General features: G+C 41.6%; 1 protein-coding gene across 1 annotated transcript in view; it reads right to left on the bottom strand.

Moving 5' to 3' along the window:
- The window catches only part of negr1 (neuronal growth regulator 1), a 379,243-nt gene extending 360,811 nt beyond the window's left edge, over positions 1-18,432 (bottom strand). Inside the window, exon 1 of the mRNA XM_078407348.1 lies at positions 18,054-18,432. Coding sequence (XP_078263474.1) covers positions 18,054-18,244 — 191 coding nt within the window. The 5' untranslated portion in view covers positions 18,245-18,432. The remainder of the gene's footprint in view (positions 1-18,053) is intronic.
- Between the last annotated feature and the right edge of the window lie 548 nt (positions 18,433-18,980).

Below are 18,980 nucleotides of genomic sequence, written 5' to 3'. Positions count from 1 at the left end.
ATGGGTGAGAGGGAGTCGCAGGATTTTGGGAGTATGGGCCAGAAGAATAGAGAGAGAGAGAGAGGTACGGACAGGTAGGGGCTGAGAAAAGGCCGAAAGTGTGAGGGAAAGTGCCTATAGAAATGGAAAGTAAAGGCCGGAGGAGGGGGGGGGCATGGAGGGAGGTGTGGGGAAAAGAGGTTCGGAGGAAACAGGGAGAGCGTAATGGAGATGCGCAGGGGGGAGAGTGGGATGGAGAAGAGGAGGGAGAGTGGGACAGATGACTGGGAATAAAGGGGGGACGTAGATTGGCGGAAGAGAGGACTAGCTATTTGGAGAGACGAAAGTCTGGGAGGCGAGAGGGAAAGGGGATTGGGGAGAGAGACATCCAGTGGAGTGGGGAGAAGGAGAGAGCCGGAGGAATGGGGAGAGAGAGAGACCGCAGGAGTGAAGAGAGAGAGAAGACGCTAGCAAGGAGAGGGAGGGGCGGAGGGGTAGGTAAAGAATAGGCGGGAGTTATGCGGAAGAGTGAGCAGCGGAGGATTCGGGGGAGCAAGTGCCAGAGGAGTGGGGAGAGAGCGCCGGAGGAGTAGGGAAAGGAGGGTCGGAGGAGTGGGAGATAGGGGGGGTGGGGGGGGGGGGGGGGTGACGAGGTGAAAGTGGTCCAGGGACGAGAGAAAAGAGCCGATGAGCGAGGAGCGAGAGGGCCGGGATGTGTGTGCAAACAAGGCCAATATATTCGAGCAGAGAGGTCCGGAGGAGTGAGGTGTTTGGGTGAGGCCGGAGGTGTGTGGAGTAAGAGGGCCGGAGACTAGGCGTTTGGGCAGTGACGCGCCGGCTGTCCATTGGTCCGCACAGCCCCGCCGTCAACACATTCTAACCGCGGCATTGGCAATACATTCTAACCGCGGCGTTGGCAACACATTCTAACCACGGTGGTTGGGGAGCGGCGCACGCAACACAGCGTCCCTCAGTGGGATGCCAATTTCAAGCATTTAGCACGGGGCCCTCGAAAGCGCGGGGCCCCTTAGCAAATGCTACTTTTGCTACTATGTTAATCCGGCCCTGCTTATTCTTTTGCCTTCTCCCCATAACCTCTGACACCCGTATTGATCAAGAATAATACAATATTATTAATATTAATAGTTTCAATTAATAATACTATACTATTATACAAGTATAATACGAATACTATCTGAATTAAATAACTTGAATTGAATAATTATTAAACTGTATGACTGAATGTCATGTCTTGAAAAAAGCTCCAACAGAATGCACATCTTTCCTACTGACATTCCTGGATCCTGGACTAGTTCTCTCATCACAGGAGGGGTTCCATATATAGAATATAATTATATTTTGAACTTTCAATTGCATTTTCCTATATCTACTGGTTTCTTTCACTTACGAATCATTATGTTTAATTTTTAAATCGAGCAATACAAATTAGCAAAGATAGGGGGATACCTTCCTCTCTTCTAAATGATTGAATATTTCCAGGAGCAGCAAAATGGAGTTTATTTAAGAAGTACCCCATGGCGGTAGAACTCAAGGACTATACATATAAAATGCTGCAAACAAAATAACTCCAGGGCATCATTAGGTAAGAGGATTTTTTTTACAATCTTACGATTTTCATTGTAAGAAAAGCATTTTGTAAAGAGAGTGTTGATGCAACTTAATCGGCATCATACTTGGCTCGCAATTAGCAACTGAAGATGTGCATGGACAGGATCAGAAAGCCTGATTGGACTGTTATGCTGTCTGAACGATATTGAGTATAGCAGTAAAGATGTCATGTTGCAGTTGGACAATATGTTAATGAGGCCACATTGGGTTTAGTTTTGGTTACCCAGCTACATCAAGGATGTTGTTAAGCTGGAAAGAGTGCAGTGAAGATTTACGAGGATGTTGTCAGGACTTAAGGGCATGAGCTATAGGGAGAGGCTGAGGGGTGATCTTATATAGATATATAAAATCATAAGCGGAATAGATTGGGTAAATTCATAAAGTCTTTTACCGAGAAAGCGTGATGTGTATATGGAACGAGCTGCCAGAGGAGGTAGAAGAGGCTGCTACTATAACACCATTTAAAATACATTTGGACAGATACCTGGATAGGAAAGGTTTAGAGGAATATGGTCCAAATGCAGGAAGGTTGGGCTAATGTAGATGGGCCATCTTGGGCCATAGGCAAATTGGGCCTAAGGTGTTTCGGTGTTGTATGATTTGTGTGAATTGTGAGAAGAACTGAGCTGTGCTTCCATTTTGTCTTTCTACATGGACAGCACTTACTTCTGTGGGAATCGAACTTTACTCCAGTGAATGTACCCATCAGAGCTAAACTAAACATGCCTGGTGCCAGTGGTCCATATAGTCAGAAACAAGTCTGCTAAACGCATGGAAAGCTTGTGAACTCAAGGCCTTAGCTAGATTCCCTAATCTTGCTTGAAGTTAAAGAAGCCTGTTTTTCAGTGGAAAGATACTGAATGCTGGATCGCAGTAGTTAACCCTGTAAACAGGTGTGCGTGACTAACCTTGCTTTTATACTATCAAAAATGATATTTTAAAAACTGTATGCTTTAAATATGCAAAACAATCTCTTGCTTGACTGGTCTCCTTGTCTGACAACTTATTGCAAATAAAGTAGGTACAGTTTGATAGTCACGCGCATCTTGTGTAGATTATTCCGACAGGCTCTCTGACTCCATATGCTTGGAACATAAAAGAAACACAGGTCAAGTGGCATCAGTGGAGGCAAAAGGAGCAAGTTAGCATTTCATGTTGAGACCTGGCAAAATGAAAGATTGGCAGTATATAGCAATCTATGTGCATGTGCCTTAGATTTAAAAAAATCTACCTTGTTCATTTTTATAATCTAAGACCAGATAAGAAATCTCATTTAATTAGCAGAACAACTTGGGATTCCTCTGTAAATTAAACATTTGCTCATTATTTCATTTTAATATTCTTTTGTTTCTGAGAATAATAATTCAGCATCTATTTACCATAAAATGCATCACTCAGATTGGCCTAGATATAAACAAAAGGTTTGCTTTCAAAATCAAATTTAAAGATTGTTGTTTTCAACAATGAAAATCAGATAACCCAAATGCTCTTAGAAGGATTGCCTGACAGAGAGGTTACATGAATTCAGAAAACTTTACTTCTATTGAGAGAACACATTTTAGGATGAGACTGAAAATACCACAATGACGGATAGCGATTCATTGTGCTGAACTTTAGGAGAGGCTAAAGCATACAGGAAGGAGCCAAAATAACCAAACATACTTAGCTGCTCAGGGAATGTTATATACACTCTTAGGGTCTTTGCTAAACACAAGCATCACAATATTATGAGGTAAAACATACGCTTTTAATATTTTCAAAGGCTAGCAATTCAAATACGCTATATTTTCTGTTATACATAATGCGTGGTCCAAACTAATCGATTTTATATCTGTTTTGGACATTCAACATGGTGTTGATTTAACGTGAGATTCTTCAGCTCCCTCAAGTAATAATTTCAGTTAGTAAGTTCTGAGTACCTTATATTGTCATACTGTTTGACATTAAAATACTGCCACCTGTACAAATAATCAAGGAATGTGAATACACAGTTAAATTTTCTCCTTGAATTTTATGGCAGAAGATCTTAAAGCATATACCCAATAATTTGTAAGTTTTCTAATCACAATTGAATAAAAATATAAATATCATATGGATTGGTTGAAGGCAAAAGGCTCTAAGCAATTTAGTAATAGTTTTGAAGGATAGCAAGTAAACAAATTCTGAATTTTTTTGGGAGGGGGGGCAGATTAAAATACAGAGATGAGGAATTCATCTGTTGTTGTCATTCTATCTTGCTCTACCAATTCCACTATACCTACAACCTTTGTTCTTAACATAACTGGGCCAGCAAAGGGAAAGAAGTTAATCAGGGTTTATTGTTGACACTATCTAGTTACTGTGTTATAGACAATAGACAATAGGTGCAAGAGTAGGCCATTCGGCCCTTCGAGCCAGCACCACCATTCAATGTGATCACGGCTGATCATTCTCAATCAGTACCCCATTCCTGCCTTCTCCCCATACACCCTGACTCCGCTATCCTTAACTCTATCTAGCTCTCTCTTGAATGCATTCAGAGAATTGGCCTCCACTGCCTTCTGAGGCAGAGAATTCCACAGATTTATAACTCTCTTACTGAAAATGTTTTTCCTCATCTCCGTTCTAAATGGCATACCTCTTATTCTTAAACTGTGGCCTCTGGTTCTGGACTCCCCAACATTGGGAACATGTTTCCTGCCTCTAACGTGTCCAACCCCTTAATAATCTTATATGTTTCGATAAGATCCCCTCTCATCCTTCTAAATTCCAGTGCATACAAGTCTAGTCGCTCCAGTCTTTCAACATATGACAGTCCCGCCATTCCAGGAATTAACCTAGTAAACCTACGCTGCACGCTCTCAATAGCAAGAATATCCTTCCTCAAATTTGGAGACCAAAACTACAAACAGTACTCCAGGTGCGGTCTCATTCGGGCCCTGTACAAATGCAGAAGGACCTCTTTGCTCCTATACTCAACTCCTCTTGCTATGAAGGCCAACATTCCATTGGCTTTCTTCACTGCCTGCTGTACCTGCATGCTTCCTTTCAGTGACTGATGCACTAGGACACCTAGGACACCAAAAATGACATGCATTTTTGGTAAGGAAGAAGGTTCATCTGATTGAATCACCACTGGACCATGAGCACGAAATAACATCTGCAGGACAGGATACACAGATAAACTAAAAGAATCAAAATCACAGTTCAAAATCTCACTTGAAATAACAGTATTCTGTTGGCAAAAAAACAATATTGTGTCAATATGATTAAAGTTTCATAGTTCTAAAGCAGATATCCTCCACTGCCTTTATTGGTTCATAATTAACATTGATTTACAGTTAATTAAAATTAAAATCTCAATGTTTGTATTAAAATAGCAAATGATCAAGAAAGTTAATCATAAACTCCTTGGCCTGAAATTAGTTAAAATGTGACTTGCACTGAAATCAGAAAATACTATTCTCTTCTTATCCGTCTTCCAGAATGACAGAACAATGATGACTATTAGTACAGCTGCTTTACTATTTTGCCATTATTGATTGTCAAAACATTACTTGGTGGATAGGAGGAGATGAGGAAGAACGGAGATGAGGAAGAACTTTTTCAGTCAGAGAGTGGTGAAGGTGTGGAATTCTCTGCCTCAGAAGGCAGTGGGGGCCAGTTCGTTGGATGCTTTCAAGAGAGAGCTGGATAGAGCTCTTAAGGATAGCGGAGTGAGGGGGTATGGGGAGAAGGCAGGAACGGGGTACTGATTGAGAGTGATCAGCCATGATCGCATTGAATGGCGGTGCTGGCTCGAAGGGCTGAATGGCCTACTCCTGCACCTATTGTCTATTGTCTATTGTCTATTGTTTTCTTATAAGAAAATATTGAAAATCTATGTTTATCCCAAGCATTCAGGAACTTGCAGTGCTCACCAGCTGATACCATAATGAAGAGTTCAAGCCAAAATATCATTCCTTCTCTCCTGAGATGCTGCCTGACCCACTGAGTTACTCCAGCATTTTGTGTCTATCAGGATCAAATTGCATTAAACTATATTATTTTAAAAAGTAGTACTCACCATGAACCTATTCTTTCATTTTGTTCTGGCATAAGAGTCCATTGGCAGCTTTTTGTAAACCAATCAATTTGTTCAGTTTATCCATTCTTTCCCCATTGCCCTACAAAATATTTTCCCTCAAATGTCCATCCAATCCTCTTTCTAGATTCCAGAATGATTCATTACAGGCAAAGAGTTCCAAATCATGATAATTCTCTGCATAAATCAGTTCTCACTGAAACTCATTGCACCACAGCCAACCCCCCCCCCCCCCCAATCAATCTGTGTCTTTTGTTGTTCCTGCTCATCTTTACTGTCCATTATAATCCTGTATACCTATCTTGCCTTTCACTGCTCCCACAGCCAACAATGGACCAATGTGGGCTCCACCTTTCCTTGATCATCGATGCTGGTGCTGATTTGTTCTCTACCTTTTCATACCTCGTTTCCCTCTCCCTTGTCTGAAGAGGGTTGCAACCCAAAACGTCACCTATTCCTTTTCTCCAGAGATGCTGCCTGACCCACTGTTACTCCAGAATTGTGTGTCTATCTGTCATATCTACTGTCAACCATTCAAAACGAGCTAGATAGCTCAGAATCATATATAAAGTAGAAGGTAAATTAATTCCTGTAACTTTGTGATTATGAATGCCCGCAATTTCCAATAATGGCCAAGGAACAAAATGTCTCACTTGATACTAAACACAATGAAGTCGGTAGTTTGGAATATTTCTGTTGTATTCAGAATGTAATTTGCTTGCTATAAATATCCTCTCCACATCAAAATAAATATGTGCAATGTGGGAGATAATTTTTTTTTGATTTAGCTTCAGCTATTTTGTTGAGCTGCAAAAAATATTCAATCTGACTATTTGGCAGACTTGTGCTCTCTATACAGCTTGTGGTGCAAATTGATTTCAATTGAACTATATTTTCAAAATATTTTTTTATATATATGTACCATGTATGACTAGACAGAATATATGTCTATTTCACCTCTTCCAATCTAGTGATGATTGTCCCTTTAGAAAGGAAAAATGGCTCTTTACTTTTATATAAACCTAGTTTAATAAAGTATTGCTGTATTATAATTCTGACCAACAGACTGAAATCACAATTTCACTCTCACACTAAATCCACAAGATGTTTAATGATCAACAGTGCCCTAGTATATTATTAAAGTCAGTGTGCTTTCATGGAGCTTGGGGAATTAACTATTTTCACGAAACGAAATAGTTATTCTTTGAGCATTAGGTGTGATTGAGTTTGCTAGTTCCACAAGGAAAAACATAGACATAGAAACAGAAAATAGGTGCAGGAGTAGGCCATTCGGCCCTTTGAGCCAGCACTGCCATTCAATATGATCATGGCTGATCATCCAGAATCAGTACCCCATTCCTGCTTTCTCCCCATATCCATTGATTTTGTTAGCCCTAAAAGCTATATCCAATTCTCTCTTGAATACATCCAGTGAAATGGCCTCAACTGCCTTCTTGGCAGAGAATTCCACAGATTCACAACTCTCTGGGTGAAAAAGTTTTTCCTCACCTCAGTCTTAAATGGCCTACTGCTTATTCTTAAACTGTGACCCCTGGTACTGGGCTTCCCCCAACACCGGGAATATTTTTCCTGCATCTAGCCTGTCCAATCCCTTAATAATTTTATATTTCTTCATAAGATCCCCTCTCATCCTTCTAAATTCCAGTGAATATAAGCCCAGTCGATCCATTCTTTCATCATATGTCAGTCCAGCCATCCCGGGAATTAACCTGGTGAACCTACGCTGCACTCCCTCAATAGCAAAAATGTCCTTCCTCAAACTAGGAGACCAAAACTGCACACAATACTCCAGGTGCGGTCTCAACAGGGCCCCGTACAACTGCAGTGGGACCTCCTTGCTTCTATACTCAAATCCTATCACTATGAAGGGTAACCATGCCATTTGCTTTCTTCACTGCCTGCTGTACCTGCATGCTTACTTTCAGTGAATGGTGCACAAGGCCATCCTGGTCTAGTTGCACCTCCCCTTTTTCTAATCTGACACCATTCTGATAATAACCTGCCTTCTTGTTCTTGCCACTAAAGTGGATAACCTCACATTTATCTACATTGTACTGCATCTGCCATGCACTTACCCACTCACCCAACCAATCCAAAACTCCCTGCAGCCTCATAGCATCCTCCTCGCAACTCACACTGCCACCCAGCTTTGTGTCATCTGCAAACTTGGAGATGCTACATTTAATTCCTTTGTCTAAATGGGTAATATGTATTATAAATATCTGGGGTTTCAGCACTGAGCCTTGCGGCACCCGACTAGTCACTGCCTGCAATTCTTCCTGTCTGCCAACCAGTTCTCTAGCCATGTCAATATCCTACTGCCAACAGCATGTGCTCTAATTTTGCACACTAATCTCTTGTGCGGGACCTTGTCAAAGGCTTTTTGAAAGTCCAGATACTCCCTTATGCATTCTACTTGTTACATCCTCAAAAAATTCCAGAAGATTAATCAAACATGATTTCCCCTTCATAAATCCATGCTGACAGACCAATCCTGTCACTGCCTTCAAAATGCGCTGCTATTACATCTTTAATAATCGACTCAAGCATCTTCCCCACTACCGATGTCAGGCTAACTGGTCTACAATTCCCTGTTTTCTTTCTCCCTCTTTTCTTAAAAAGTGGGGTTATATTAGCCACCCGAATTTCTTGGAGATTTCACTGTTCATTGTTCTCCCCAAAGCACCAATGTCCATCTAGCACAACCAACCTTGAGCTCAGCATCTTCCCAGATCAAGTGGAAAGCAAACAGATCCTGCCTGAGTTAATGAGAGCCAGTCACTAAGAAACAAACATTCACACAGTCAATGCCAGGTATCTCAGCATGTTTAGTCTCTGTTGCTGGACTACAAAAAAAAGATGTCAGAATTACCTGTTTTTACAAACCGAATAGTTAATCTATAAGTAACAGATGTGGGTCCATTTGCCAAGGGGATTTGATAGATATACCGACAGCTGATACTCAGCTTGTTCTCGATGTATAGCTGTCCTGCAAAAGTCTGCAATTGACTGTAAGTGGCTGGTGGTTCTGTTCAGATCCACAGGCCACAATAAGCATGTTATAAGCCTTCTCACAGGCTCCTCAAATTTGCATCATTGGGATTGTGCATCCAGTAAGAGGGGGGGAATCACAGTTAGTCCCACCTTTCCTTCTGGTCAGCAAACTGTGAAAGATTACCAAACTCAGGTTACCAGTGAAATCTTCTTAGCATGATTGAATTCCGAGCTCAACACTTGATCCAAAAGTTTTTTCAACACAAATATCCCCAATTTATATATTTATAACTTCACCCACCTCCTCCCCGACTTCTGCCATTTATTAAAACCTGTACTGTTCCTGCCTTCTTCAATGTCTCCACTATTGTCCCTGTACCCAAAAAGACAAGGATCACTGGTCTTAATAACTACAGGCCTATCGCATTGACCTCTGTAGTCATGAAGACCTTTGAAAGACTTATGCTGAAAAACATCACAAACTCTGCAGTTTGCATACCAGGCCAATAGACCGATGGATGATGCAGTCAACCTAGGCCTGCACTAGACCGCCAGGAGACCTATGCAAGTATTTTGTTTGTGGATTTTAGCTCTGCAATAACACCATTGTGCCAGAGCTACTACACTCCTAACTCTCCCAGTTGACTGTGCCTGAACCCCTCTGTCGGTGCATCATCAACTTCCTGACAGACAGGAAGCAGCATGTGAGGATGGCTGTGTACTCTCTCCTCTCCTTTACTCTCTCTACACCAACGACTGCACCTCCACAGACTCCTCTGTCAAGCTTCTCAAGTTTGCGGACAACACAACCCTGATTGGACTGATCCAGGATGGGGAGGAATCTGCCCACAGATGGGAAGTGACACAGCTGGCATCCTGGTGCCATCGCAACAACCTGGAGCTTAATGTTCTTAAGACAGTTGAGCTGATTGTAGACTTTAGGAGAGCTCCCCCTCCCCTCCCCCCACTCACCATCAACAACACCACGGTCACATCTATGGCGTCATTTAAGTTCCTTGGAACCATCATCGCCGAGGTCCTTAATTGGGGGGCCAACATCGACTCCACAGTCAAAAAGGCCCATCAGAGGATGTACTTCCTGCAGCAACTGAGGAAACACAATCTGCCACAGGCAATGATGGTCCAATTCTACACTGCTATCGTAGAGTCTGTCCTCACCTTCTCCATGATGGTCTGGTTTGGCTCAGCCACCAAGCACGACATCCGGAGGCTGCAACGAATCGTTCGATCAGCTGAGAAGGTTGTTGGCTGCAGCCTTCCCCCCCATTGATGAACTGCAAGGGCCAGGAAGTCAGCGGGCAAGATCATCTCTGACCCCTCTCACCCTGGCCACAAACTCTTTGAAGCATTTCCCTCTGGAAGGTGACTCCGGACTGTCAAAGCCGCCACAGCCAGACATAAAAACAGCTTTTTTTCCGCGAGTAGTAGCTCTACTCAATAACCAAAAGTCTGTAGTCTCTTTTTGCTCTGGTTTATTTCACTCACATGTTTAAACTGTAATGTTGTATTCTTAATGCTCTAATGTTTTATGCTTTATTCTTAATTGTTTACTGGATGTTCGTGTTGTTACTTGCGAGCAGAGCACCAGGGCACATTCTTTGTATGTGTGCATACATGGCCAATAAACTTATTCATTAATTCATCCATTCATTTATCCAATATTGGCCTTTGTTATATCCATCTTATCTAAAACTAATCAGGCTTGTGTCCCACCATGTGGCTCATCCCAATTAACTTCAGTAAATTTAATTCTACCAGACCACAGATCTCTGGCCTCAACAAACTATACGAGTTCCTGTTCTTCCAATCCTGGAGTTTAAAGGATTCCCTTCCAATGCGGGGAAGTTTAAATTCCTCTAATTCCTTGCAACTTCCCCACAATACCACAGAATCCCTCCCCATACACCCCTTATCCACAAACACAATCACTGCATCTTAATAGCATTAAAAGTGTATTGTATATCATCCTAGCACAAAATATAAAGACTTTTCTTAATGTAATAACTTGGACATCACTGTCAAGGCAGAGTTTACTGCCAAATTCTAATTACCTTTGAGAAGATAATCAGGAATCGGCAATAAACAAAAAATGAACCATCTTCTTAAACAGCTACAATTCTTCTGATCAAGGTATTGTCAGTGCTGTTGATAGGGAGCTCACGATTTATACCCAGCAATAACAAAGGTCCAGCGATATATTTCTAAATACAGAGGGTATGTACCTTGGAGAGAGAGTAAGGGTTAAGCAGAAGAACTGGAAACAAACAGACTGTTAAGATGAAATAGGGCACAACGTGCTAGAGTAACTCAGCGAGTCAAGCAGCATCTCTGGTGAACATGGATAGGTGATGTTTCGGATCGGGAAGAAAGACCCGGACCCCAGAATATGACCTGTGCATGTTCTCCACAGATGCTACTTGACCCGCTGAGTTACTCCAACACTTTGTGCAGACCAGCATCCACAGTTCTTTGCTCCTACAGCGTGAAATGGCTCTGTGTGATGTGGGATCATACTGACATGTGAACGTCTGATAAGTGTGGACATGGGAGAATAGCTGAGATAGCTTTACAGTCCTGAGAACATCCCATTATCCCTGAACAGGGAGGAAAACCAGGAACAGTCTGGTAAATTGTACGCTTAAATTCTGATAATTGCAGACCAGGTGACTAGGGTAATTAAGGAAGCCAGCAGGAGTTTAAAGGAATTAAAAGAAGCAAGTATATATAAGGAAAGGAAGAGACTTATGGATATAAAAATAGCCATCAAACCAAAGCAACTTTTAGGAGCTATGCAAAGTAATTAATTTAAAGGTACCTCACAGGATCACTGGCAGCAATAACTCTGGAGACTAACAATTGCAGAATAATCAGCAGCTTGGTGAAAATAATTTGTTGTATCAAACCCTGGCTAGTTTCATCTTGAGAGGTAATATCTAACAACAAGTAGTAGGTTGGTAGAAATTGTCAAACTAACTACAGAGCTGTGTATCTATAGAGTTTATGAATTTTGTTCAAAATTATGTAGTGAACCTTTGGGTAGTTTGTACAAATCGTAATTAATAAAGAAGTATAATTATTAGGCAAAATCATTGTCTGGTGTGTTTTATCATGCGGTGTGTTTAATTGGCATTAAGTGAAACCTACAGGTAGTGGTGTTACTGTGCACCTGCAATCTTGTCCTTTGTGCTAAACGTTGGAGGTTTGAGAGATGCTATCAGAATAGCCCAGGTGAGCATTAAGATCAATATCTTCCATTCCGAGGTTCATGAAAGAGCACTGTTCAGATTATTTCAGTAATCGTCACACTGAAACGGTTATTATCAACTTTAACATGGTGTTCTGTATTAATGTGTTATCCATTCTTGCAGCTGTCGGCTTTGACCAGCAGATGCAATCTCAGAAGCAAACTCATAAATTGACGTGTAACAATGCAAGCAACTCCCTATGAACTACAGATGAATGGATGCTGCTTTATTAGGAAGAGGTAGGCATGTGCTCCCAGAAGCTTTGGGTATCATGGTCAGGCTACTTGTTGTTAGATATTACCTCTCAAGATGAAACTAGCCAGGGTTTGATACAACAAATTAATCTGCAGGAAACATATTCTTTCCCAGGCAAGCCACATAGACCTTCCGGGACTACAGCCTAGTACTTCTGATAACAAATAGGCAAAGAGGTGCCTATAGGAACAAGGGTGCATTCTCTGAATGCCCGCACGTTTGCTGCACTTTGCAGGCAAAATGCAAAAATTGCCAATGGCCGCTCCAGAGAGTCATAGAGAAAGTAGATGCAATCACCTTTCCTACGTTAAGGTGTTTGATTGAACTTGTAGAAAACTGAGCTATGGCAGAGAGCCTGTAATGATCTTGCGGTGTGGAATCTGAAAGTGACAATGACCTTGACCTCCAAGCATTCCTGGCAATTATGAGGCCACATTTAAGTCACAAATCTCTATGAGAACAAACAAATTGTAGTTTGAGTGTTGCCCCTTTAAATAGTGTAATTGCAGGAGAAATGTAGTTACTACGAGCTGGTTGTTTTTTGGATACATATGTTAATGCTACACTGCTGTGAATAATTTGGGGGATATTCTATATTGTCATAAAGTGCAAAAGCAAAAGAAACGTCATGTTCAATATCCGGACAGGCTCTAAGACATGCAGAGATGGTGCAAAATTAGTCTACTTTAAATTAAGCCAATTTTCAATGGCACACTCCATTCTTTTTGGAAGACCAAAATTGTAAGTCCCTTTCTCTAATTCCAGCCACCTCCTTTCATAATGCCATTGTTGCCCACACTCCAACTGGCCATCTCCTTCTCTCTGGATCTCCGTGCACATATCTGAACATTCAATGCCCTCTCAGCTTTTAAGGCCATCTTTTTTTTGCCGTTTTGATTTATCCTCTTTGATATCTGCTTTATTGTTTCAGCATCCATTTGTCTACTTGTGATTACGATGCACCTGAGAACTAGTCTTCAAATGATAAGTACAACATAAAAGCAACTAGGGGGTGGGGGATTAATGGGAATGTGAGGAGAGTAAAATGGAATTAGCCTTGGATTAGTATAAATGAGTGTATAATAATTGGCACAGGCTCAATGGGCCAAAGGGTTTGTTACCAGGATGTATGATTCTATGGCTCCATAAATATTCCTTTTGTTCCCAAAACCAGTAAACACACGTTTTTAAACACAGCTCAACATAAATTGTATGATATTATATTATATTAATATTTACTCATTAACAAAGCAAATGCAACCTCAAATTAATGATCTTTAAGATTAATTTTCTTCAAATGCTTGTTACTGTGTTCCAGCAATAAATATGATATATTATTGCATAAAGACAAGCCAGAGTGAAATTATCATCTCACAACTGTATGTGGTTAAGAGAAACATAATAATAACACATTCAAAACGAGTCAAGAGAGAGGAAAAAAAGACAGAAATGTTAGAATGACAGAGAAGGATACATTTCAAGTAAAATCAGGAAATAAGTTAATAACAACGAATATTCAGTAAATTCTTGTGAGTGTGTACTGCAAAGTGAGTGAAATCTCTCCTGTGTTCCATCAGTTAGGCAGCATTACTTGGTTACCTCATTTGAGGTAAGGTGGTCTGGAAAGGGAAAGACATCAATGGTGCCTCTCTGATTGGCCAAAAGGAGTCCAGCACAGACTGGTTCCACCAATTACTCTTCCCCCAGGATTACATGCGTGTGTGTTCAATGTAGCTCCCAAACAAAAAGTTGATAACATTCAAACACTGAACATTAGGAAATTCAAATTATTGAGATCTTCACTCAGTGTTCAGAATATTAAAATAATGCAGTGTACACCAACAAAATGTTTACATTAGTCTCACAATTTGTTCATGAAATAAGGAATTATGTGATAGTTTTATCATTCTAAAATTGTCAAATGTCCTTACAAATATTCTACATTGGTAGACAGCGCGACCTTAGCATAATGTCAGTTGTAGATCTAACGAGTTTAGAGATACAGATAATTACATTTCATGCAATTTCATGCAATTTCATAGAAATTCTCCCATTCTAAGTTAATTCATGGTACTAACATATGGTTTAATTCCACTGCATGCAGAATTACACCACTTCTTAAGTTCCAACGGCATATTGTACATTTGAAAATGTACATATTGAAAATAATAGATGTTCTTATTTCTTCCATGGAGACGAAATGATGGACAGTGTATGCATCAGAATAATGACACTTAGAAACGTAGAAACAGAAAATAGGTGCAGGAGGGGGCCATTTGGCCCTTCGAGCCAGCACCATCATTTATTGTGATCATGGCTGATCATCCACAATCAGTAACCCGTGCCTGCCTTCTCCCCATATCCCTTGATTCCACTAGCCACTGGAGCTCTATCTAACTCTCTTTTAAATTCATCCAGCGAATTGGCTTCTACTGCCCTCTGTAGCAGAGAATTCCACAAATTCGCAACTCTCTTGGTGGAATTTTTTTTTCTCATCTCAGTTTTAAATGGCCTCACCTTTATTCTTAGACTGTGGCCCCTGGTTCTGGACTCCCCCAACGTTGGGAACATTTTTCCTGCATCTAGCTTGTCCAGTCCTTTTATATGGTTCTATAAGATCCCCTTTCATCCTTCTAAATTCCAGTGAATATTAGCCCAGTCTTTCCAACTTTTCTCATATGACAGTCCCGCCATCCCGGGATTAACCTCGTGAACCTAGGCTGCACTGCCACAATAGCAAGGATATCCTTCCTCAAATTAGGAGACCAAAACTGCACACAATACTCCAGATGTGATCTCACCAGGGCCCTGTACAACTGCAGGACCTCTTTACTCCTATACTCAAATCCTCTCGTTATGTAGGTCAACATACCATTAGCTTTCTTCACTGCCTGCTTTACCTGCATGTTTACTTTCAGTGACTGGTGCACCAGGTCTCGTTGCACTTCCCTTTTTCCTAATCTGACACCATTGAGATAATAATCTGCCTCCTTGTTCTTGCCACCAAAGTGGATAACCTCACATTTATCTACATTATACTCCATCTGCCATGCATCTGCCCACTCACTCAACCTGTCCAAGTCACCCTGCAACCTCCTAGCATCCTCTTCGCAGTTCACACTGGCACCCAGCTTTGTGTCATCTGCAAATTTGCTAGTGTTACTTTTAATCCCATCATCTAAATCATTAAATATATATTGTAAATAGTTGCGGCCACAGCACCGAGCCTTGTGGCACTCCACTCGCCACTGCCTGCCATTCTGACAGGGACCCGTTTATTCCTACTCTTTGTTTCCTGTCTGCCAACCAATTCTCTATCCATGTCAATACACTATCCCCAAAAACTATGTGCTCTAATTTTGCCCACTAATCCCCTCTGTGGGACCTTATCAAAGACTTTCTGAAAGTCCAGATACACTACATCCACTGGATCTCCTTCATCCATTTCACATCCTCAAAAAATTCCAGAAGATTAATCAAGCAGGATTTCTCCTTCATAAATCCATGCTGACTTGGACCAATCCTTTTACTGCTACCCAAATGCACCGTTATTACTTCTTTAATAATTGACTCCAGCATTTTCCCCACCACCAATGTCAGGCTAACTGGTCTATAATTCGCCGTTTTCTCTCTTGCTCCTGTTTTGAAAAGCAGGATAACGTTAGCTACCCTCCAATCCACAGGAAATGATCCTGAATCTATAGAATATTGGAAAATGATCACCAATGTGTCCACAATTTCTAGAACCACCTCCTTGAGTACCCTGAGATGCAGACCATCAGACCTGGGGATTTATCAGCCTTCAGTCCCATCAGTCTACCCAATAATATTTCTCGCCAAATGCAAATTTCTTTCAGTTCCTCTGTCTCCCTAGATCCTCTGTCCTCTAGTTCATCTGGGAGATTGTTTGTGTCTTCCTTAGTGAAAGTACCTTTTCAACTCTTTTGCTATTTCCCTGTTCCCCATAATAATTTCACCTGTTTCTGCCTTCCAGGGACCCACATTTGTCTTTAATAATCTTTTGCTCTTAACATACCTAAAGAAGCTTTTACTATCCTTCTTTATATTCTTGGCCAGCTTACCCTCATACTTCATTTTTTCACCCCGTATTGCCATTGTTGTTACCTTCTGTTGTCCTTTGAAAGTTTTCTAATCCTCTGGCTTCCCGCTACTCTTTGCTATGTTATAAACCTTTTCTTTTAGTTTTATTCCATCCCTAACTTCCCTTGTCAGCCACAGTTGCCTCTTACTCCCCTTAGAATCTTTCTTCCTCTTTGGAATGAAATGATCTTGCATCTTCTGGATTATTCCCAGAAATTCCTGCCATTGCTGTTCCACCGTCATTCCTGCTAAGATCCTTTTCCAGTCAAACTTGGCCAGCTCCTCTCACGTGCCTTCATAGTCCCCTTTGTTCAACTACAACACTGACACTTCTGATTTAACCTTCTCCCTCTCAAATTGCAGATTAAAACGAATCATATTATGGTCACTACCACCTAGCGGTTCCTTTACCTTGTGTTCCCTTATTAAATCTGGTTCATTAGACAACACTAAACCCAGAATTGCCTTCTCTCTGGTAGGCTCCAGTACAAGCTGCTCTAAGAATCCATCTCGGAGGCACTCTACAAACTCCCTTCCTTGGGGTCCAGAACCAACCTGATTTTCCCAGTCTATCTGCATATTGAAATCTCCCATAACCACAGTCGCATTACCTTTGTTATATGCCAGCTTTAACTCCTACTGCAACTTGCACTCTCTATCCAGGCTACTGTTTGGGGGCTTGTAGATAACTCCCATTAGTCTTCTTACCCTTGCAATTCCTCAAATCTATCCACAGCGACTCTACATTGTCAGTCCCTATGTCACCCCTTGCAAGGGACTGAATTTCATCCCTCACCAACAGAGCTACCCCACCTTATCTGCCCACCTGCCTGTCCTTTCTATAGGACGTATAACCCTGAATATTCAGTTCCCAGTCCCGATCCTCCTGTAATCTGTCTCTGTAATCCCCACAATATCATATCTACCAATCTCTAACTGAGCCTCAAGCTCATCCACTTTACTTCTTATACTTCGTGTATTCATATATAATACTTTTAATCCTTTACACCTCACCTTTCACATCGATTCCTATTTCACTTGGCCATACTCTTAACTTTCCCTATACTCTCTTTCCCTTTAACTCCATCCTTGTATTTCCAATTTAATAACATAACATCTGTTCTCATTTATTTTAGGCTGCAGATAGGCTGGCAAATAAAAGGTGTGGCATTTTGAAGTCTGGTAAATTCAAATACGACTCCTACAGGTTAACTGTTAATGTTTTTCACAGTCGCGGCATCACTACAAATTGAACAGTGTATGGATCCCGTTGACGGTATATTTCAATCCGATGATTATTTTATTGACGCTATTTTTCATTCAAAACAAGATAACTCATGAATGCCATGGGCGCGAATAAATTGCAATTGATTCAGTTGTTCCCAGTGAGAAATAGAGTACCAGGAGTGAAACGTAGGGCTGAGGTGTAAAATCGCTGCAAAATGCAGTGCAATGCTTGGCACAGATCGTTCGCAGTGTATGTATGTATACACACACAGTATTTCTGCACCCACCTCTCCTCCCTACCGCCCGCCCCCCCCCCCCCCCCAACTATATCCACTGGGAACTATTAAAAGCACACTGTTGTGCAACAGAGAGAATACGCCAGATTGGTCAACCATGAACAACTTCAAGCACCACGTTCACAACACAGATGCTAATTGTGGTGTTTCAGGGGACAAATAAGCGGCAAAAGTGTGTAAACAATAATGCCCCACTCCCCAAGTTGGTGTGGTACCCCCTACCTGAGGATGGCCGTTTCTCCCTGCCGCACCACGACGTTGTCCTCAGCTGGCCAGGAGAAATCCACGCTCTGAGCTGCTGCCGGGAGGCATGTTGGCAACAAACAGTAGAGGCTCAGTAGCAGAGCCGCCAGCCACTGGCCGGTGGCGCACGGGGAACCATCCTGCAGGCTGTCCATTGCTTCTGTTCTCATGCAAAATATCTCCAAACCCCTTGCTCTGTTTTGTTGGGGGGGGGGGGGGGGTTGTTGTTGTTGTTTATTTCGGTCTTTCTCTGCCAAGCGAAGGGAGTTTCGCGCTGGTGCTGCCTGGCACTAAAGTACGAGCTCTTTATTCTCCAGCGGCTTCCACATCATCTACGGACGAACTGCTGTAAAATGCGTGTGTGTATGTGGAGAGAGAGGAGAGAGAGAGAGAGAGAGAGAGGGAGGGAGATGGCAGCCAGCCCCAGGCTCTGATCCTGTTGCCATGGCCGTTGCCCAGGCAACATGTCCGACTGACTGGGAGCACCGAGCATTAAAGGTATTGCTGTATTTCACCCATCAGCATCGGTATGACAACTAATAAACGCAAAAGCAACGTTAAAATAAACAAAAATGCACTAATCGATGCACACAAAAAAGCTTGCTTATTTATCAACGTCACTATAAATTTCGATTCCTTTGTGAAAACACTGAAAATTATTTTGCATAGAAATGTTTTTGAATTCTGTAAGATTCTAACTTTTATTCTTTTGCTCAGTGGGAAAAGGTTTAACCCATAGCATATCAACAGCGTTATATAATACAACTTGCGACGGTACCAAAACCTTTGCAGTGGCCTGTGAAGGTGGAGACTTGCTCCAGGAAAATTACCGACTAAAATTCTCTGAAGTAGAAAAACTGCAATGACTGATTAAAACGAAATATTTTTTTTAAAACGAAGGAACAA

The sequence above is a fragment of the Rhinoraja longicauda genome, chromosome 11, assembly GCF_053455715.1.
Source record: "Rhinoraja longicauda isolate Sanriku21f chromosome 11, sRhiLon1.1, whole genome shotgun sequence".
NCBI classification, from domain to species: Eukaryota; Metazoa; Chordata; class Chondrichthyes; order Rajiformes; family Arhynchobatidae; genus Rhinoraja; species Rhinoraja longicauda.
The sequence above is the reverse complement of the archived record's forward strand: the minus strand, read 5'-3'. Positions and strand labels throughout refer to the sequence as shown.